Source organism: Patella vulgata, chromosome 1, assembly GCF_932274485.2.
Source record: "Patella vulgata chromosome 1, xgPatVulg1.2, whole genome shotgun sequence".
Classification (NCBI taxonomy): Eukaryota; Metazoa; Mollusca; class Gastropoda; family Patellidae; genus Patella; species Patella vulgata.
The window spans coordinates 91,764,166-91,788,024 of record NC_065879.2 but is presented as its reverse complement, the minus strand read 5'-3'; the positions used below and the strand labels follow the sequence as shown (position 1 = coordinate 91,788,024).

General features: G+C 35.6%; 1 protein-coding gene across 2 annotated transcripts; it reads left to right on the top strand.

Annotated features, from left to right (window-relative positions):
- Positions 1-1,380: 1,380 nt before the first annotated feature.
- Positions 1,381-22,233, top strand: LOC126817819 (zinc finger protein 664). Of its 2 annotated transcripts, XM_050544986.2 has the most exons (3): positions 1,381-1,548; positions 16,752-18,076; positions 19,462-22,233. In XM_050544986.2, the coding sequence occupies exons 1-2, from the start codon at positions 1,402-1,404 to the stop codon at positions 18,069-18,071; spliced, it is 1,467 nt and encodes a 488-aa protein (XP_050400943.1). In that variant the 5' UTR covers positions 1,381-1,401; the 3' UTR covers positions 18,072-18,076; positions 19,462-22,233. The 2 variants fall into 2 exon arrangements, with proteins under 2 accessions (XP_050400943.1, XP_050400950.1); XM_050544993.2 differs by lacking the exon at positions 16,752-18,076.
- The last annotated feature ends 1,626 nt before the right edge of the window (positions 22,234-23,859 follow it).

Sequence of the window (23,859 nt, the reverse complement as noted above, 5' to 3'; positions counted from 1 at the left end):
ATTTAATATGACAATAAATAGTGTAATTAGTGATTGATTACTTCAATACCAATTTGCTAAATAGCGGAAGGTGCTTCGGACCAGATTCTTGGATGGTTCCGACCATGATATTTTAATGACGAGAATATTAAAAATATGTTTACATATACATGTATTATGACAAAAATGACAATAAATACTAAACAGCATTATCAAATGATAATCCAATATCAAATACCTGCATACCAGTATAATTACTGCAACAAATAACCTGGTATCATCAAGAGAGAGAGAGAAGTGGGGTTTAACGTCCACTCGACACAAACTAGGTCATTTCGGGACTAACATATGGTTTAATTTTATTTACATAATTCGCTTGCGCGTAGGGGTCTTTAGCAGTGGGAGTAAACCGGAGAACCCGGAGAAAACCCACGAGGTTGGACAGGCGACCCCACTCCTTGCCACGTACAACCGGGGATTCGAAACCACGCCAGTCGACTCAATGACAGACTTTATGATACAGAGCGCGCACGCAGTTTAAGTTTCCAACATAATTTTCCTTGGTGCAGTTTCCCTAATTTATACTGTGATACCAAATGACAAACTAAACTATATTTACGAAGAAAAAAAAAATATTTTTTTTTAATATAGTGTATATAAAATGAATGAAATAGTGATACATGTTGACTCTGAGAAATTCTGCATCCAACCCTCAAATGCCAGTAAATGTAGATCTTCACAGCAAAAATAACATAATACTTAAGATAAGTCAATGAAATAAAGGCTGTTTATTTGAACACAGTCTAACTGTTGGGTGATCCTGCTAGTTAGATTTTAATAAATATAGCAGATTCTGTACTCAAATTATAAAATTTGTTGAAGCCAGCAGGTCAACCGTGCATACCTGTCGACAAATTTTAATTAACGGCTAATTTAATCTCTTGAAATCTGTTTGGTCATTGGCTGAATTTTAAATTCTAAAATTCTGTGTATAACTAGAAACCGCAGAGAATGGTGCTGGTTTTTTTTCACAGATTCGATCAATTAAAGACAGAAAGATAAATTGGCCTACAATAATATTAAATTAGAGTAGCCTAAGATTTATGTGACTTTTCCTCTCTTTCATGTTTACAAACGTCGAGGAGCAATTGGCGCAAAGTTGATAATCTGCACATAGTTTATAATTGATACGCGCAGATGGCAATCTCCACTCGCAGGGTGTAATTAGCTCAACTCTGTGGCGCAAGGGATGAAGAATGCGCCCAGCATATACATACAGTCTGTCAGACTTGCTGGCATAGTTAAAATAGCCTACAAAGCGTAGTTTACATCTTGTATCGGGATTCAGACCACTACTACAATACTGGGAATTCCTTCTGGTCACGTGACTTGATTGGGGTCACGTGATATGTTTGTGTGCAAATGGCGTCGAAGAAAGAAAGTAGAAAAGGAAAGGCTAGAAGGGCAAAGGAACGTTTCAAAGCGTTATCACAGGCTGGTCTAACCGCGAAGCATACAAAGAGAAATGTTACCAATCCCGATGAAGAGCTTGAATTGATTGCGCAACAGGTAAGACTTCAATATTTTGGTATCCAGACCACTCGGACCAAAACAGAGACCAATCGGACTAACCCAAAAAGTCTACTCGGACCAATTAAACTATATTGTAAGACCACTCAGACCAATATTTATCTTTGCTACTCTCACCAATAAATAATAAATTACGGACAATAAATATGCTGTTATTTATTTATTATTGAATCATGATAATCACAATACAAGAGTTCAATAATTTATTAGTAGTAGATCAAGTGGTTTCAGGTCAAAATTTTTAATGACAGAAAAAGTTTTTAAAAAAAAATATTGTGAAAATATAAGCTACATAAAATGCTACCCAAAATATTTCATCAAAATATTCTAATTAGAACCAAAGTTATGGAATTTTAAAATCTTGATCAACGTCAATAATGTTGTAACAGGATGGGTCAAGTTCCCGATTACACTTGAAGGTTCTTATGCAGGTTCTTTTACAGGAATCCTAGCGTATTCATTACCAGGCTAATTCATAACCGGTAAAATCGGCTTTTAATATATTCAATTGCATAAAGTAAATACACTAAATATAAAATAATTACATACCCTAAAGATGTAGGAGTAACCCTCCCTGTTCAGCAACTTCACGTTTCCCCTCGCGGTACCACCTTCGAGAATGATGTAACAGGGGCCCTCAGCTGCGGGTACATCAAAGACGGGAGCATCGTCGTCGATCGAATCTTCCAGTATTGGGTTGGGTAAAACATAGGATCTTTCCAGAGGGACAGCCTCAGAACTGGTCTCCATAAGAGACAATTCTTCTTGTTCACGTCCAACACTAGTATCCATAGGTACTTCTTCGTCGAAAGTAGCGGTAATTTCATGAACAGCAACAGGAATAGCCTAAATAATAACGTAAAATACGGTATGGTAAGAATATTGAAGTTGACTAAATTAAAACATCAAATACGGTGGTAAGAATATTAAATACGGTAACAATATGATTTTTTAAAAGTTACTTACGGCATTTATACAAGGAGTACATGTCCATTTAATCTCTTCTAACCCTTTCACCGCTCTTCTAACCCTTTCACCGCTCTTGTTATCTAAAGAGAACAAAATTATTTAAAATTTAGTGAATGGTTTAAATATTTTATGAATATAAGTTCGAGTAAGTATAGCTAGCAAAACTCGTGTAATTATTTCAATACTTATGATTTATTTCAATACTAATGAAAGCAAGCAAAATCTGTGAAATTATAAATACATACCTGTACATTTTCTATGCTGCCATAGATTACACTCTTCACACTGAAGACCTTCTTGTCTTATTCTGTATCAGTGGAACCTAATTTATTATGTAATAAGTTAATTACAATTGATTATTTATCGGTGGAACTAAAACTTAAGAATTAAAGGGGAACTATAATTTTATTTATTGTAAAAAGTGATATGGTTAAGAATGTGGTATGATTATGCATGGGGACATATACATGTTATAAATGGTTAGTTTAAAGTTTATAGTCCTGCGGGACTTGCGAGACACCAAAGACAAAGTCTTCCCTTGGAATGCTTAGTTATTCCTGCGAGGTTCGCACCTCCGACCGTTCGACTAAGACTGACTTTGACTGTCCTTATATACCTGCTTATATGCTATGCAACTGGAAAATGCACGTTCATAACCTATGCACTCGGAGTGAGTTACCATTTAGATCCCGCTCTCCCATTGGTCGATTTTATCAGACAACGACCAATAGAAAGTCGACGGCATATTCACAAAATGGCGGCTATATGCAATTTCCACATATAAACAAGCCCGATTACGATTTCGACGAATATGAAGCAATATGAATTCATATTAATAGATAACTATGTGTGGAACATATAATAAACAGTAAGTTCTAGCTATTGTAATGATCTATAAAATAGGAACCCCCCACAGTGCAAACAAAATACTCATTCGGCAAACCTCTACAGATTCTACGCATCTAATCTCGGATGTATGACGAATTCCGCCATATTGGAACTATTTTAAAGGTCCCGGGTGAAAAATGGCTGCGCCCATGGAGATTTCTGTGGAGAGTGTATTATATCAACAAACGTCAAGTTTGGCATTGGGTTTGGGGAATTACCAGGGAATTATATCAAACCAGCAGCCTTGAGACAATATCTCTGCTCGTTTAGTTATATACACTCGACAAAAGACGCCATATTGGGACTTTTTTGTAAAAGCGGCACGTTTTCCTGTTAAAGTAAACCGGTAGCCGCATCGCAAATGTATGGGCGTAGGTACAAATCAATTACTATCATACAGCCGAGGTTAGATGTAGGGTACCGGAATCTGCCGAGGTTTGCCGAGTGACAAAATACTCTATACCAGTCAATACGTGGCATGGCACCAAAATAAGTGCATTATTGTCATATCTGAGTGACGTCATAAGCAGTATTTTCCTTTCAGAATCGCTAGTACCAATTTTAAAACTGATATCCGCACGATATAGTCAGCTAAGATTTATTAAAATCGTAATAATTTGAATGATAACACTGTAACATTGGTACCGTTTAATCTTGCGTAAATAGCGCTAATTTCTACGCGGTGTACAATTATTCATAAATATTGTTGAATTTCGGCTAATTGTGCTCAATTTGTACATCTATCAAATTTCACTTTCACCGTCTAATTAACTAGTGTTTAGTTTCTCAACACGTGTTGAATTAAAAGCGTCCCGTCTAATTAGCAAGACTTCAATAATTAGTTGGACCGTTCAATCTCCCGAGCCATGATTAAAAATTAGTCAAGGTGTCCAATTACGCAAGGTGTTCAATTTTGTTGCCAATCATCCAATTTCACATGCGTTGTTCAGATTTTAACGATGTTTAGTTGTGCTTCGTCGTTTAGTTTTTCCTGCAAATGTCTATTTTACTGTACAGTGTACAAGATCTGATAGTATGTTCATTAATGCAGCGGGGTTTAGTTTTTCGGGTTTAATGTTTAAATTCTATTTCATAGATTTGGGGGCCCTTAAAAGGGCCGTTTTTTTAAAGAGCGTCTACACTCTACACCATGTATTCTATTGGCTTGCCATACTTCTTATCTGGGCTTTCATTTGGGCGTATTCAAAATAGACATTACGAAGGCCTACCATTATTCTTATTCTTATATCAATGGAATATCGAAGCGAGCGTTGATGGTTACGTCTGGCACACTGTTGTCGAACTCCATATTGCCTTATTTTTGTGTGTTCAGCAATATTTTTTTCAGTACCACAAGAGTATATAGAATAGGTATATAACCAAATCTTATCTATTAATATTATTAGAATATGAAAAGTAAATCTTTCATAGATTTGGGGGCTCTTAAAAGGGCCGTTTTTTTTAAAGAGCGTCTACACCATGTATTCTATTGGCTTGCCATACTTCTGATCTGGGCTCTCAAATGTAAAACCAAATCAGCTTTCATTTGGGCATATTGAAAATAGACATTACGAAGGCCTACCATTATTCTTATTCTTATACAATGGAATATCGAAGCGAGCGTTGATTGTTACGTCTGGCACGCTGTTGTCGAACTCCATATTGCCTTATTTTTGTGTGTTCAGCAATATTTTTTTCAGTACCACAAGAGTATATAGAATAGGTGTATAACCAAATCTTATCTATTAATATTATTAGAATATGAAAAGTAAATCTTTCATAGATTTGGGGGCCCTTAAAAGGGCCGTTTTTTTTTAAAGAGTGTCTACACCATGTATTCTATTGGCTTGCCATACTTCTGATCTGGGCTCTCAAATGTAAAACCAAATCAGCTTTCATTTGGGCATATTCAAAATAGACATTACGAAGGCCTACCATTATTCTTATTCTTATATCCATTAAATATCGAAGCGAGCATCGATGGTTACGTCTGGCACGCTGTTGTCAAACTCCATATTGCCTTATTTTTGTGTTCAGCAAGATTACTTGTTCGCATGTTCTTCTGAAATGACGTTCTGCAGAAAATAGCATCTCCTGGGCTCTAGACATCGAATCCATTGCTACTGTTTGCTGAATATCAGTGGAGTTGATTTATATACACTATTTGAAAGGTGTAGACACGTGATAATTAGTGACATCACATAAGGTTAGGGTTAAGGATTGGATATTCGCTAATTAAGCAAAAACCAAAGACATTTAAAATCCGAAGATACACAATTTCATCGAAATCTAAAATAAAAAAAAATACACATATATATATATATATATAATGCGTGATTGTCTGCGATATCACTTCGGTGGAAGCGGGCGTAAAAGACAACAAACTCACACACACACATTTTGTCTACACCCCGTTTCGACTACAAATTTTATTACACTCAAAATCCTGACCCCCAGCTAATCAGCAATGATATGTTTTGGCGATAAAGAGAAGCAATTAAGGGAATGATGATTGTAAAATAGTTATTCTTATAATGAAAGTATAAAATATCAATGCAGAGTACATTTTTGTTTTGACAAATACTTGTAATATTTGAAGAACATATTGAGTTTAACACCCGCTTATCTAAATAAGATTGTTTTTTTAACAATATTTATTCAGTCAATATTTACATAATCCAAAGATACAGTATTTCATTATGGCATTGCCAATCACTTCATAAGTTGTTTGCCCAACCGGGTCTATATTGTAAAGCGCTAGATTTTTTAAAGGAGACAAATTTTTATCGGAAATTTTAATTGTATATATCTGATTGTCCCATTCATGTTTTAAATATATATACATAAAGTTTATTTTTATTTTTATTTGATATTTACTGTGATATTTGTTTTTATTTATGTATATATAATATTGTGATTCTTTGTTTATAGTTTGTCTCGAGAAACCTCACTATGTTTGGCGCAATATAGCCCGGTTGGAGCTGACGTGCCATTAAACAACATTTCATTCATTATTTCATTATGGGATCTAAAAATAAGCCAGAGCTTATAAAAATCCATTTCCTATAATACATTTAACAGACATAGAAATACAATGTTTATAATTATAATCACGATTTACATACCGTTAAAATTACAAAAGCAAAACATAGTTATTCTCACTCGATGAAAATGTACAAAGTACTAAATATACATAGGTTAATGTGATTATCAACACGATTATGTTATGTTGATAATGTGGTGAAATAAATAAGACTATCGAATGGACTCTCGATAGAGAAAGTTAAAAAAAAGTTGTGGTTAAGTTTTCGAGATACAGGCGTCCAAAAACGCTCCAAATCAGAAAATACTTGATTTTCAGCGTGCCATATTTTGCTGCCTGGTCATAGTATCCGTATAAATCGGGCATCATACGACAGTCCATTCCCTGGACCACTAAACGATACCTTAATTTGTTATTATTATTATTATTATTATTATTACAGCATATTTATAGTGCACCCTTTCATATAACATGTTCAGAGGCACTTTACAAAGTGACAATGTAAATCACACATAAACAACAAGATTATGGGCATGTTAACGATTGTATACAGAGTCAGTTAAAAGCCTGATTAAATAAATGTGTTTTAAGTTGGTTTTTAAAAGAATATAGAGATGTACAACATCTTAAACTAAATGTTATATCAGTTGATATCGGACGGAGAAATCGCGTTTTTCTGAAAAGCACTCATTTTTTGCTTTTTTTTTCAAAATATCGGACATTATTTCGACTACTTTCGGTTTCCGGATCATTGTTGAAATTGCTTTATAAAGCGGTCTGACTATATAGCTTTATGTTCCAGGGCTTTCAGAAATATTGATTTATCCTTTCCAAAAAATATATATGGGTTGGGCATTTGGTAGAAAATTCGAAAAATAAAGGGCGATAACTCGGAATGAAACTTATATTATATTTCTGGAATCGGATGGTCTTCAGGTATCCAAAAATGTAGGTCAAATTTGAAAATTTTGAAAAATAACAAAAATTGTGTCTTAAACAAATTTTCGTACGCTAGAAGTCAGCGACGAAGTTTCAAAATTTTCAACTGCAGACTCAGGGTTTCTGAAATTTGTCATTTGTATGAAAATAGGTACAGAATTGACGAAGCTACGGCCGTTTTTTTAATTTTTTGGCACCGCACGAAATTCGGCCACTTCCGGTCTGCTCAGAAGTTTCAAAAATAGTTTATCAAGTAGCCACCACATGGTTTCCCAATAGAAAATTAGGTCCCATATCGGTATCTGTTACAGGCACTGAGAAATAGGCTCCAGCGAAAAAAAAAAATAATAATAAAAATAAATAATAATTTTAATAAAAACAATAGTCTGAAAGCCTAATTAATAAGAGAGTACATGCTTAATAAAATTGTTTTCATAGTACATGTATAGTATACAGGTCACAATTCTATGGAATACAATTACTGCTTTTAACTGAGCAACGTTTCGACTAGGCTTCTCTAGTCATTATCAAGCTATGATAAAAAATGAAAATATGACAGGGCAATATATACATGTACACAACAATGCTTAGTTAATGCTGACAAACCAGGGATCTCCCTTAATTACGTTTACCTAAAGGTAATCTGATTTAATTAAACGCTAATAAGCAATAATACCAATTAACCTAAAAATTGACTAATTGATTAATTGTTGTGGAGTTTACACAATGATTAGTGGGTTTTAATAATACAAACGTTGAAAGAAAATGAAATTTGATGAAATGTTTTCAACGACCCCTTTCACTGAAATAAACACAAATGATAAATGAATAGATTGTTGTGGAGTATTTACAACGATTTGATGAGGTTTTAATAATGACAACATCCTAAGAAGATGAGATTTGATTGGTATTATGACAAAAATAATTGATATGTGCATGTTGATGCAAGTGATTCTACTGATATACGAAAAACCCTTAGAACAATAACTGCACAAATGATCAATAGTCCCCTGAAGGCTGACAATTAATATATTGAGTAGTACTTCACTGGATGTTATAGTGATGAAGAAAGGCAGGATTAGAACTAATGAGTGCATTAAATTACAATAACAGCAGGCCTGAAAAGCAAAAATAGTTGGGAATTATTAATTATCATTTTTGCAAATTATGATGGTTATTACAAACTTAAAATTGTTACTGCAATATTGATAAGTATTAAATATGATCTAAATACTACCGTTGCCAGTCATTACGTCAGCTATTTGCTCAACCGGAGCTATATGATAAAGTGCTAACATTTTTAAAAGAGACAAACTTTTATTCTCAATTTTAATTGTATATATTTAATCATGTATATTGTTTTAAATATTTATATATGTAAAAGATTTGTTATATTTATTTTTAATTATATATTTTCTGTGATATTTGTTTTTATTTACATATATAAATTCAATTATGTGATATTGTTTTAATTTGTCTCGTTAGATTCACCATATGTTTGGCGCAATATAGCCCGGTTGGAGCTGACGTGCCATTAAACAACATTTCATTTCATTTGTTAAATATGATTAAAAAAATAATTATGCTTAGCCTTTGATTGTGTGATAAGAATATCATACACCCTGGGGAGGAACAACCCTTGATCTCTGTTCATCGTTGGTTTGTGTCGTATTTGAATGGCTTCATGCAATCGCGCACTCTCTTGTTGCTTATATTCTTGCATAGTGGTTTTACGTTGGACCATTGGACTCTGTGGCGAGGGTTGGAGTTCAAATGTTCAGCTACAGCTGAGTTGTTGGTTGCTGCTTTCGACTTGTGGTCATCTATCCTTTTATTTAATGGTCGCTTTGTCTCCCTGATGTATGCAATCCCACAATTGCATACTATTTGATAAACACATCCCTTTGGTTGTGGTGGTTGTGTAGGATTTTGTTTACCATTGGCTCTTAATATATCTTTAGTGCTGTTGCTTTTTTTGAAAGTTACATCTATTTCTGGTTGTTGCATTAGTAGCCGTTTGATTTGGTAGGAGACTTTGCCGTTGAAAGGAAGGAAGATTCTGACTGGGGCAGTCGGGGTTTTGGATTTAGCTGCACTCGCCGACAGGGTCTTGTTGATGGTGTTTGTCACAAACTTCCCTGGATAGCCGTTGAAATTTGTGAAGACATGTTTGAGATGATCAATTTCCTTGGAGAGGCTCTCAGGATCACATATCTTTTTCGCACGGTTCACCAGAGTTGAAATTGTGGCCGATTTGACGCTATTCGGGTGATTAGATTTGAAGTGAATGTATTGGTCGGTGTGGGTTGGTTTCCTGTAGACACCGGTACGGATCGAGTTGTTGGTTTTAGATACACAAACATCGAGGAAGGGTAGTTGATTATCATTTTCGGTTTCCACTGTGAATTTTATACGTGGGTGTTGCCTGTTGAGGTGTTGTAACTGTGTTTCTGGATCATCTTGTTGCTTGATAGTAACAAAGGTATCATCCACTTGCCTAAAGAAGCATGTTGGGGTTACGGTGAATGTTTGAAGCGCCTTCTCTTCTAAATCAGTTAAAAATATTTCTGAAATTAAAGGGGAGAGGGGGCTTCCCATGGGTAATCTATTGGTCTGTTCGTAAAAATCGTCACCGCAGGAGAAATATGTTGAATTGATGCATTTTTTTCAACAAGAGTATGATGTTGTCTGTTGATAGGGAAGTCTCTAGTGGGTTGTCTAAACTATGTGTGTGCTTGCATAGAATCTTCAGGGCCTCTTCCCTGGTTACATTTGTAAACAAATCTACAACATCATATGAGACCATCCTCCCGGGGTTTTGAATATTCTGCAGTTTCTCACAGAATTCACCTGAATCTTTGATGAAGGACGATGCTGTTGTGCCAAGTGAGGAAAGTAGTTTTGATAAATATTGGGCTGTGTTGTGGAAGACTGAATCTCGAGAACACACCAGCAGACTGGCTTTCATGGGTTTTTTATGGATTTTTATAGTAGCCCTGGCATAAGGTGGTCGAGGGTGGTTTGGTCTGAGCTTGTAATAGAGAGCTTCAGAGATCTGTTTGTCTTCTTATAGTTTTTTAAGCAAGTTTTCATGGCTGTCCTTGTGCGCGTTTTTTGGGTCTTTGCAGATTCTTCTGTATGTTGCTGGATATTACAACATGAATTATATTTTTCTATTTTAGACCATAAACTTCCATATAACCCATCATCTGCCCTACTATTTTCAGAGATTTGGACATGTGCAAAGTTTCTGGATGTTTCGATTTGAGCTGTTTGTCTTCTTTTAGTTTTTTAAGCAAGTTTTCATGGCTGTCCTTGTGCGCGTTTGTTGGGTCTTTGCAGATTCTTCTGTATGTTGCTGGATATTACAACATGAATTATATTTTTCTATTTTAGACCATAAACTTCCATATAACCCATCATCTGCCCTACTATTTTCAGAGATTTGGACATGTGCAAAGTTTCTGGATGTTTCGATTTGAGCGATATAATCAGAAATAGAGAAATGGGGTTTAACGTCCACTCGACACAAACTAGGTCATTTTGGGACTAACATATGGTTTAATTTTATTTCAAGAATTCGCTTGCGCGTAGGGGTCTTTAGCAGTGGGAGGAAACCTTGCACAAGTTAAAATCGCTGAATATAGTAGGACAGATGATGGGCTACATGGAAGTTTATGGTCTAAAATAGAAAAATATAATTCATGTTGTAATATAATCCGGTCAGTATTGTAAAATCATACTAATATATTTAGAGAGAGAGAGAGAAATGGGGTTTAACGTCCACTCGACACAAACTAGGTCATTTTGGGATTAACATATGGTTTAATTTTATTTCAAGAATTCGCTTGCGTGTAGGGGTCTTTAGCAGTGGGAGGAAACCGGAGCACCAGGAGAAAACCCACGAGGTTGGACAGGCGACCCTACTCCTTGCCACGTACAACCGGGGATTCGAAACCACGCCAGTCGACTCAATGACAGACTTTATGATACAGCGCACGCACGCTAACCATTCAGCCATCCAACCCCCTCAATATATTTAGAAATAATGTGACTGGCTACACATTTCTGGGGACCATAATAAAGATTGTGTACTACTCTAAGAGTTAAAAAATAGATAATGTAAAGGGAATATTCTGAATATTCCAGTCAAATTGGTCCACTCGGAAACGTGATATTAGTTTATTTTAGGTATACGATAAAAACCAATAGGCTCGATTATCAATTTTGAATTAAAACAGCAATAAACGTTGAGCAGCAATAAATCGGATTCAAATCTATTGAAAATCTGAGAGTTCGAGTAGACGTTTCTCTCTCTCTCTCAAGAAATACCTCCAAATGGCAGATTTAGTGAAATGGGGACTATAAAAAAACACACACCTGAATGGACATTGGGAAGTCCCGCTCAACCCTGGCTAGTGTGACATGCCACTCTCTTTCTATTATGCTCGCTAATTCTGGTTTGTGGAACAGCAGAGGTTATAACAGAAGTTACTTAATGTCTCCTGTTGTCTGTTGTTCAATAAACTACGAATACAGAAATTCAAGATCCCAGTAGTCATAACCTATAAATAAAATGATAAAATGATTTAATTCAAATAAAAATTAGACAATGTCATGGAAAAGACTTATGTCATTGATGGAATAATTACAAAACCTCTGGATCAATATTACAGAACCGATTTACTTCTAGTAAATCGTATTATACCACCACCAAAATCTGGAAATATGAATAATAGATACTTATAAAAAAAAGTATGGATACAGTACCTGCATCCAAGTATGACTCTTTGTTTTCTCTTCTATCTTCGTAAATAGAGAACTTGGCATGTCGCCAAATCCATCCGGAAAAATTATGGCATTCAGTCTTTTGTCCGCGTCATATTTTTCAGTCTTAGTTAATATGCAGTCGTGGATACTGGGGCTGTAAAATAAATATCTAATTTTAAAACGTGTCAAAAACAAATTAGGTATATAGCCTGGGTGTAGGTGACAATTGTATTACCCATATTGATAAAAACTAAAAAAATGCTTACCTGTCATCGGCAGGTAATCTTCTTCTCTTAGCCTTAAATAAATTTAAAAAAAAAAATATTACATATAGCTATAGAGCACGACATATAGAAAATAAGTCAGGATCTCATTCTGTTTACCCTACTGTTCAGAATCAATATAATTAAATTAATTATCATTTTAATTAAATCTTTGGAAAAGAAATATTCATAAATCAACTCACTGTGTTTTGCTGAAATCGCCCAACCTTCGCTAAGACGTCGTCACCAATTAACAGTTTGATGATGGATGAAGCTATTCCCTGAGGGTGTGATAAAGTAGAAATTATAATGTTATAATGAAGTAATAACTCGGTTTTAACGCCTACTGTGTCATATATGGCTACGACCGGCCTCCTGTGTGTTATTGTGAACAAATGAAATGGAATGAAATGGAGTTTAGCGTCCTACTGTTCTGCTCCTATGCTGGGCTAATGAAGAAGAAATGAAATGAAATGGGGTTTAACATCCTACTGTTCTGCTCCTAACCTGGGCTAATGAAGACGGGCATACGCCATACAGTGTGCTATGAGGGAAATTTTGCCCGGACAGCGGCACTACGGCCTACTCTTATATCGAATTCCAACTGCCAAGGGATCTTTTACGTGCATTCTAATGTATACACGGGACCTCGGTTTTTCGTTTTTTCGGTTATTGTAAACAGAATATACTAAGCCCCACTAATATTGTGTACACCATGCTGACAAAGTGGCATACACATGGATTAACGATACCCTACCATAATTTTTAAAAAATGAAATATGAATTTAATTTAATAATAATAATAATAATAGTGTATATTTATAATGCGCACATTCCATTCGTGTATGCTCATGGTGCAATTGTCAGCACTTCACATATACATGTACATATAATTGAAGAAGTTAGTATGATAGAGTAAATAAGTATGTCTTTAATTGTGACTTGAAAGATTCCAAGCTCTTGGAATTCTTAATTCCTAAAGGAAGAGAGTTCCACAGGGTTGGTACTATGTATGAGAAAGCTCTGTGTCCAAATGATTTAAGTTTATAGGTAGGTACAGATATTCATTCTGCGATCTGAGAGTTCTTTGCAAAAGTTTGGTGGGTTATCAAAAGTGGAACATTGGTGTAAACGGTTGAAAACCCACAAATTTAAATGATTTGGTTTATGTAGTCCACTTACCTTTACCATATGCATTGGCACCAAAATAAGTGCTTTTCAGTGAAGTCATGATCGGTATTGGTATTGTGCCTTCAGAATCGCTAGTACCAATTTTAAAACTGAAATATGGTCAGCTAAGATTTATTAAAATCTTAAAAATTTGAATGATAATATGTCAAATATTTATAATCTGGATGATACCACAAACAAAGTAGGCTATATTTAGTCGAAATTTATCAAATTTCAGTCAGCAAAACAGATAAATCCTGTTTTCTACGGCTGTAATTGTCGGATCTCGGGGTATCACACATCATAATAATCACAAAAATGTTATCTATCGTTCGATTGGTTCTATATTAAAATCCCCCGGAACTAAGTTGCAGATTCACCAATAAAGTGTGCCGTGGCAATGTAAAATCCCCAGCCGCTTCACTTAAGAGTGGTACATTATTTTCCTGCGAGCCTCTCATGTACATAAATGGTAATTTCATTTACATTTCCATAATTTTTGAGTCTGAATCTTTGCAGATATTGGGATTGATATTAAACTATTACAATACAATTGCTAGTAATACATTTACATAAAATAGCAATTCAGAATCGTAGATTGAAGTGGGCTGTATTTCAGCCGCTGGCTGTCCGATTTCATGCTAAAGTCACATGACCTGAAACCCCTATTTATAGGTGAGTAGGCCTTAGTTCAGCTCTGAACTTAGGTCTCATTACACTTGCCCTGTACGTTCAGGAACCGGCCTATTGAATCCATGTCAAAAAACTTTCGAACTCCAGTCAATTTTACTGGCCAACTTTTTACTTACAAAGGGTCACAGCTTCGTAGATAACCTTCGCAACTAGTTGTGTCCATGACATTACACATAGTGTGCAAAACTATACATAGAAACAAATCATATTATTAATGATACATGTACATTATGGGAGATTTTATAAAGAGCTGGCTTTGCCATGCTGGACAACTCTAAGTCACGTGATATGGTTATATACAAATTTAGAATACAGATTATGCAGGAGAAAGCTAAACATAAAACTATATAAGAAATTATATAAATGAATTCGTTACATGAACATCAAAAATGAATTAATGTATTAATTCTCCTCAAATCATACGAATCATTAATCAGACATTTAAGATGCATTATGGCAGATTAGATAAAGAGCTGGCAGTTCTCACTATAATAGTTAAAATCTAGAGGGAACTGAGATTTTAGCAATTGAATTTATGCCCTAGCCTCGATCATCATTACTAAATTCGGTACGATAAAAAACATAGTCTAGATTATCGATTTCATGATTAAATCATGAATGAAAGTTGAGTAGCAAAACTGATCCTAATCCAGTAAATATCGCAAGCTAGAGTTGACATCGAGGGTTGATTATGGCCTGGATCAGTTAATTAATGTCTAATAAATAATTTAGAAAACATTTTAGGCCTAAAGAAAGACCTGCAATAGGTAGATTTAGCTCTTGCATAATGTATGGTTAACTTAATCACACTCACCTTAATACCAAAATTTGCCAGGTTCCATGACAAAAATTCTCACTTCACAAATGGTCAATAATCAAACAGTTGAATAAATTCTCCTGGCCTACACTTATATCGAATTCCAACTACCAAGAGATCTTTAAATTCTGCCTGTTTTGTGAGAGTCTGTTGCCCCACACAGTATTGGTACTACTAACGATGAATATGATAGTATGATAGATAGACCATAGAGGTGTGGAGGACGAATGGTGTTACAGTGGGATCTTGCGCCGTAGGTGTAAAAATTAAATTCCCTGGTACATGTATATAAGTTTATTGATAGGAGTAAATTATTGTGAACGAGAGGATAAGAAAAGGGACAGAATCTCAAGGCCTTCATGTTAATTCTGCCTATTTTGTGACAGTTGACAGAAAATTCCTATAGTCTGTCGCCCCACGACTCACTAGTGACTACTGCTACTACTAACTGGGCAATGATGGGGATGATAGATTATAAGACCACAGATCAGAAGTGGAGGAAGAATGATGATATAATGGAATCGAGCATGTATTGTACCGTTACTTTATAGATTATGGTGGCTGATTGTATGAAAAATCACGTTTTTAGCTTGTGGACACTTTTAGAGGTCTGATTTTGAGGAAATTTGTAATAGATATTTATAACCTATAGATCTTGATTGCTTTCGATATATTTGTGCACATTGGACCGAACTTCATGGATTATGGCCCCTGATTGTAGAGGTCTGATTTTGAGGGAATTTGTAATGGATGTTTATGACTTAAAGTGACGAGGAGTCTGGTCGTCTGTCCAACCTCGTGGGTTTTCTCCGGGTCCTACGGTTTCCTCTCACTTCTAAAGACCCCTACGCGCAAGCGAATTATTGAAATAAAAAATTGAACCATGTGGTAGTCCCAAAATGGCCTAGTTGTGTCGAGTCAATGTTAAACCCCATTTCTCTCTCTCTGTCTCTATAACCAAAAGATCTTCTTTGCTTTCGATATATTTGCACACATTGGACCAAACTTCATGGATTATGGCCCTTGATTGTATGAAAAATCATGTTTTTAGCTTGTCACTCTAGAGGTCACAATTGTGATGAAACTTTATATTTATGTTATTTTTTGAGTTCCTTTCGATAATTGCACATATCAGAATGTAATTTCCTTGATTTCATGTACATGTATGACCTCAGATTGTAAGAAAAAACATTTTATTTAGTTTGTGGAACCCTCTAGAAGTCACAATTTGTATTCAATTTTAAAAAAACGTTACATCCTAATGATGGTCAAGATCAAATTTTGTGAACCAAAACGGACGACAGAAAGGCCGTTCTTGTACGCAAATAGCGTAAAAGTGTGTAATACCAATGTTGTGGATCCTCTCTAGAGGCCGGAATTGTTATCCGATTTTGATCAAACTAAAAATATATGTTCATATCCCACAGATCTGGGATCTGTTTGATATTTGCGCTAATCGGACTGTAACTTTCTTGATTATGGTCCCTTATGGTGTGAAAAATCGCTTTTCTGTTTAGCAAATGTGGGCGTATCTTGCATGGCAACCGCTTGTCATAAATTACATGAAGGTGGCCAGTATTGATGTTTATAAACCAGAGAAAGCTGATGTTATAATTTTTATATATTACAGGAAACTAATGATGTTATAACTTACCATCAATGTACAAAATGTGATGAAATTTTTCAACAATTAGATGATTTAGAAAACCACTACAAAGTCCATGCCAGGGAAGAGAAAACTGATGATGTAGTTAAATCTTGCCATGTTCAATTTATTAAAAAAGAGAAAACTGATGTAGATGAATATTGTCGTGTTAAAGAAGAGAAAACTGATGATGTAGATGAACATTGCCATGTTCATTTTGAAGAAGAGAAAACTGATGATGTAGATGAATATTGTCATATTAAAAAAGAGAAAACTGACGATATTGAAGCAATTTATCAGTGTAATTTGTGTGATAAAGAATTTAAATCAGAAACTGATTTAGAAAAACATTGTGAAGTACATGTTAAGAAAGAGGAACCTGTTTTACAACATGGTAAAAATTTGAAGACAAGTTTTAGTGAGAATAATGAAAAAGAGGTTCACAACCCAGAAGAGTTTAAAAAGTGTGATGTTTGCAGCAGGACCTTTATTAACAAATATTACTTACAAAATCATATGAGAACCCATACCGTAAAGAGACTCTACAAATGTGATGTTTGTGGTAAATTATTTATTAACAAAGATTTCCTTGAAATTCACATGCGCCGCCACACTGACGAAAACCGGTTTAAATGCGATGCTTGTAGTATATCATTTAAGGACAATAGTGATCTGCAGAAACACTGCAGAATTCATTCCAGGGAAAAACCTTATAAATGCGATGTTTGTAGTAAATCATTTAATAACAACAGTCATCTGCAGAGACACTCCAGATTTCATTCCAAGGAAAAACTTTATAAATGTGATGTTTGTAGTAAATCATTTACTGAAAACAGTGATCTGCAGAAACACTCTGGATATCATTCCAGGGAAAGGTCTTATAAATGTGATGTTTGTAGTAAATCATTCATTGGTGATAGTCTTCTACAAGGACACATCAGAACTCACACAGGTGAAAAACCATATAAATGTGATGTTTGTAGTAAATCATTCACTGAACAAGGTGCTCTAATGAGACACATGAGAAGTCATACTGGCGTAAGACCTTTTAAATGTGATGTTTGTAGTAAATTATTTGTTCATAAAAGTAGTCTGGTAAAACATGCGAGAATTCATACAGGAATCAAACCATATAAATGTGATGTTTGTAGTAAATCATTTACTCACAATAGTTATCTACAAAAACACATCGGAAGTCATGGTAGAGAAAAACCTTTGCTTGCGCATTACAAAGGGATTCATACAAGAGAAAAATCGCTGATTAATACCTCGTTAATCGATTATCCAGTCCAAATGTCTACTTAATCAAGGTAATTTATGAACTGTTTGACAGATTACATGATATTTCAGTCCCCAAGATATTTTGGACGAAGTAGGTGACAACTGGGCTACGGAAGACAACTGGGCTACGGAAGACAAGGAAATTTTGCGTTGATCCAACTATTAAGACCCGCTCTTATTTCAATTTCAAGGCATATTTTTCACATACAGCTACACAGGACCTCAGGTTTTCATCCCATAAAAATGACCAAACCACTGATTGTTAAGTGATCGTTAATCGATTATCCAGTCTAGAGCCCTGTTTAAACTTGGCCGCCATAAGCATGCCGTTCTCGGCACATTACCAGGTCGCGAAAAATTTCAAGAAATTGACCCTTTTACATTACTTTATAATAACAGGTCTCGGAATCGTGCCATGCACACCAAATGTGTGAACTCTTCACAGAAAAGTTCATTTCAGTCCCTATGAAAATTCCCTGGATGAAAACAATTTTGGCGATTGGTTTAGTTTGGACAGCCATTTTGACAGAACTGATGAAAGACCTGTCAGAGTTTGCGAAATAAAAGGTCAAGGTTCATTTGGCACATGCACAGTAATACGTACTGAAACTGTTCTCAGACCGGTTAGCATTTACACTACGAATATTTAAGCGTGCCGTGTCTGGTACCTTGCCAAGACCACCTCACTTCAGTGGGCCAGTTTACACTCCAAAAAAAACAAACAGTGCTGTACCTAGTACCGTGTCTGACACGCTGAAAATTTGTAATGTAAACGGAGTTTAGGTGTCTATTTAATCAAGGGAACTGTATTACCTGACTGTATAAATTTTACAATTGACCTGATCTTATATGGCAACCCCGATCTTTCAGATAATACCAATTCTAACATATTTGAAATAGTGCAAAAATTCATAAAAGACAGCAAGAGATTTTAACACTTTAACATTTAAAACTTAAAATTACACCCCATTAAATGTATATATGCTTGTAACTCACTGCCTGTACATATGTCCACCATTGTATTGTAAACATGAAATCTAACCCTTTTATATGTTTGAAGAGAACTTATATAGGCCTTTGCCTGTTGTTCAATTCAATTCAGTTTATCGAATAAAATATTGTTTAAAATAACTGTATGAATTATTTGACACATGTAAAGAACCAGAAGACCCATTGAAAACCCTCGAGGTTGGACAGGCGACCCTACTCCTTGTCACATATAACCGGGGATTCGAAACCACGCCAGTTGACTCAATGACAGGCCTTATGATACAGCGCGCATATGCTAACCATTCATCCATCAATCCCCCTGCCCAATAATGAAGTTACATCATTAATAAATCACAAACAGCTGTTGTTATAACTTTTATATATTACGGGAAACTAATGATGTTATAACTTTTATATATTTCAGGAAACTAATGATGTTATAACCTTTCATCAGTGTGTTGTATGTGATGAGATTTTTCAACAATATGATGATTTTGAACAACACCATAAAGTTCACATAAAGAAAGAGAAAACAGGTGATGTAGATGAATATTTTCATGTTAAAGAAGAGAAAACAGATGATGTAGATGAATATTTTCATTTTAAAGAAGAGAAAACTGATGATGTAGATGAATATTTTCATTTTAAAGAAGAGAAAACTGATGATGAAGATGAATATTGTCATATTAAGAAAGAGAAAACTTCTGAAGATATTGAAACTGTTTATCAGTGTAATTTGTGTGATGAAGAATTTAAATTAGAAACTGATTTAGAAAAACACTGTGAAATACATGTAAAAGTACCAGATGGGGAGCCTGTTTTACAATATGGTAGCCCTACAAAACAAGACGACAAATATACAAAAAATCATGGAGACAAAACAACTTTTGAATGTGATGTTTGTGGTCAAACATTCACTTTTAAAGGTAATCTACAGCGACACATGAAAACCCATACGAGAGTTAAACCATATAAATGTGATGTTTGTAGTAAATCATTCACTGAACAAGGTACGCTAACGAGACATATCAGAATTCATACAGGTGAAAAACCTTATAAATGTGATGTTTGTAGTAAATCATTTAGTCAGAAGGGTAACCTACGGCAACACATAAAAACTCATCCTGGCGAAAAACCATTTAAATGCGATGTTTGTGGTAAAAAAGTGATTGATTCGTCCGCTCTTCGAAGACACATGATAGTTCACATAGATGAAAAACCATATCATTGTGACATTTGTTTTAAATCATATGCTCAAAGTGGTTCTTTACAGAGACATGCAAGAAGACATGCCGGGGTGAAACCTTATAAATGTGATGTTTGTAATAAATCATTTAATAGGAAACATAATCTACAGATCCATGTGAGAATCCATATGGAAGAAAATACACGTCCACAGAGTCACGTGCGAATATATACTGGTGAAAAACTTTTTAAATGCGATGTTTGTAGTAAATCATATTTTGCAGAATGTAATCTCCAAACACATAAGCGAATTCATACCAGAGACAAGCATTATTTGTTGTAAATCATTTTCTCAGAGACTACAAAATGAAATGAAATTGTGTTTAAATCTTCTACTGTTCTGCTCCAACTGGGCTAATGAAGACGGGCATACTCCATACAGTGTGCTATGAGGGAAAGTTTGCCCGGGCAGCGACACGATGGCCTACTCATATATTGAATTTCAACTGCCAAGGGATCTTTTAAGTACATGCCAATGTATACATGGGACCTCGGTTTGTTGTACTATTCGAACGACGAGACACCTGTCTTTGTCTGGCCCTCCATCTTTCACCACTGACAAGGGGAAACCGAGGTCCCGTGTATATATTGGCAGTTGGAATTCGATATAAGAGTAGGCCGTAGCGCCGCTGCCCGGGCAAAATTCCCCCCATAACACACTGTATGGCGTATGTCCGTCTTCATTAGCCCAGTCGGAGCAGAACAGTAGGACCTTAAACCCTATTTCATTTCATTTAAGATATCATTTTAATTTGTTCAATGAAGAATCCTATTGAATTTCAGCGATTTCCCTTAATCCTTGAGTTGTAGAACCTTGTGAACAAACTGTTACAATGCGATTTGCATGAAATTGACAGGCATTATTAAAAGTAGCTAAGTCTCTAACTCAGTATCCCCCAAAGTCTTCGACATTGAAAACACAAATTATTTGTCAATTTAAATCAACATTGATGTTGTGATCTTACTGGGAAAATATTGGCTTCTGATATTGTGTACCATAATGTGTTTCAGCGCCATTTGTAACAAGGGTCTCAACGAATGAGGCTAGACATATTCAATAAGTCATGTCAAACAGTGACACCATATTCTTATCTGGATAGCATGCACAATAAATACTATTGGTGTAGACTTTAATAACCAGACACTAGAGATTGCCATTCGATTGATACTTCTGCCATATTTCGCCGAACATAACTGATTAGAAATTACAGTAAAAACAGAAACGACTGAATGTAAATCAGTTTATATACATGTACATTCATATTACATTATTATACATGTATGCATTGCAACCCATTTGTGTTAATTTCTAGGTCTCAAATATTAGCGATTTAGCTCCTTTAAATTAGTTCAATGGAGCAGTCTATCGATTTTCAACAGTTTTTGTCAATCAATTCTAGAGTTAAAGACCTCGTTGTGTTTCTTATCTTTGTAAATACTTTCACAAGAACTGCCACAAGCTAAAATAAAAAAAACAGAAATGAAATGAAATGAAATGGGGTTTAACGTCCTACTGTTCTGCTCCTATACTGGGCTAATGAAGACGGGCATACGCCATACAGAGTGCTATGAGGGAAATTTTGCCCGGGCAGCGGCACTATCGCCTACTCTTATATCGAATTCCAACTGCCAGGGGATCTTTTACGTGCATTCCCATATATACACGGGACCTCGGTTTTGTGTCACATCCGAAGGAATAGACAGCTGTCCTTGTCAGGGAAACCACGTCGGAAAATCCTGATGAACTTTCTCGGCCAATGCCGGGATCAAACACCCGACCTCCAGGGCTAGCGAGCCAGCGTCTTACCCACCTAGTCACCGTGGCTCCCAAAATAAAAACCAGATGGGAAATAGTGAAGGATCGGTAGGTAGTTGTCTTGTTTTTCAAAATTATATTGTGTGCTTGTAAAGATGATACGGGCAATAAAACACCACTTATATTAAAGTTTTATTTCATTTCGTTTTTTTTTATAGTTCAAAATTTCATTTACATGTACTTGTTTTCACAACACTAGGATCTGGAAGTGCTGTTATATAACCTGCATTCTGGATTATGTTAGGGATAAGCGAATGAAATCGTCTGTTACAGCGAATTCTTGGCGTGAGGTGCACGGAACCACTAGAAACATCAATGCTGATTGGTTAAATGAAAGGTAAAGCTTTCAGTAATTTTTGTCTAAAGGTAAACCACCTTCAACGCGTACTAACCATCATGATTTAATGGCAAAAATCTTCATTAGTAAAAGGCCGAGGATCAGAAGGGAACCGTGTCAGTTTTAAAGTGCATATATATTACAAAGAACAACAAGTTAAATGGTTACTTCTAAATATTAAGGCCATCTGCAGATTTCATCAAGGTCACCAGGTGTAAACATGGCTAGCCCTAATCCTAGTTGTAATCCACAATCCCCGACAACAAGGAGGTCTAAATATTATGGTCACCTCCAGATTTCATCAAGGTCACGAGGTATAAACAGGGCTAGCCTAGCACTAACCCACAATTCTCGACAACAATCATATGCCCTAACCCTGACAAAACCAGTAGGTGGCCTTAATATTTAGACCTGACAACAGTTAAATGAACATTTCCCACAATGGTATCAGAAATGGGTAAATTTAAATGAATGAATTGGATGACATCAATTACACTACAACATTATAAAATTTAAATTTGGTTTTTTGCTTCAAAACATCTCACAGTAGATGATGTACACAACTAGACTCTATCAACCAGTCTCTCACACTAGATTATGTGCACAGCTAGACCAAATCTACCTGTCCCTCACAGTAGATTATGTATACAGCTAGACCCAATCTATCAGTCTCTCACAGTAGAATTATGTATACAGCTAGACCCAATCTACCAGCTTCCCGCAGTACATAAAACACATAACTAGACCCAATCTACCAGTCCCTCACAGTAGATATATCACCAGAATGAATTCACATGTGCTGCTGGATATTACAAGCTAGGTTGACAGATTTACAAAACAACATTAAATTTACAGCTATGGTGACACTGGATAGCAGGTGATGAACACTTGTACACAAAAGGGGAGTATGAGAAGGGGTATAGAACATGTGACCTCCAGTCTTAATCACTTGGCCACCGTGGGTGGCTACCTGAAATGAAATGAAATGGTGTTTAACATCCTACTGTTCTGCTCCTATACTGGGCTATTATCCATTTTTATGGTGAATCATCAACCGCTGTTAACTGAAGATCGGATTGAGAGCTGTTGAAAATCTAGACATTGAGAGTTGATTAAGATCTTGGGAAGTTAAACATGCATTATGCAGGAGCTAAATCTGCCTATTGCAGGTCTTTGTTTAGGCCTGAAATGTTATCTAAACTATAAATTAGACATTTATTAACATAACAAGATCATAATCAACTCTTGTGCGATTGTTTTTGTTTATTCATTTAGGGGGATCACGTGGCTAAGTGGGTAAGACGCTGGCTCGCTAGCCTGGAGGTCGGGTGATCGATCCCTGCATTGGCCAAGAAAGTTCATCCAGATTTTCCGGCGTGGTTTCCCTTGTCAGTGATGCAGGACGGAGGGCCTGACAAGGACAG

What these genes read in the sequence shown, in the direction of transcription:
- LOC126817819 (XM_050544986.2), top strand. Translation starts at nt 1,402, where the DNA reads ATGGCGTCGAAGAAAGAAAGTAGAAAAGGAAAGGCTAGAAGGGCAAAG. An exon ending in TTGAATTGATTGCGCAACAG is followed by an intron (nt 1,549 to 16,751) that starts GTAAGACTTCAA and finishes TATATATTACAG; the next exon opens with GAAACTAATGATGTTATAAC.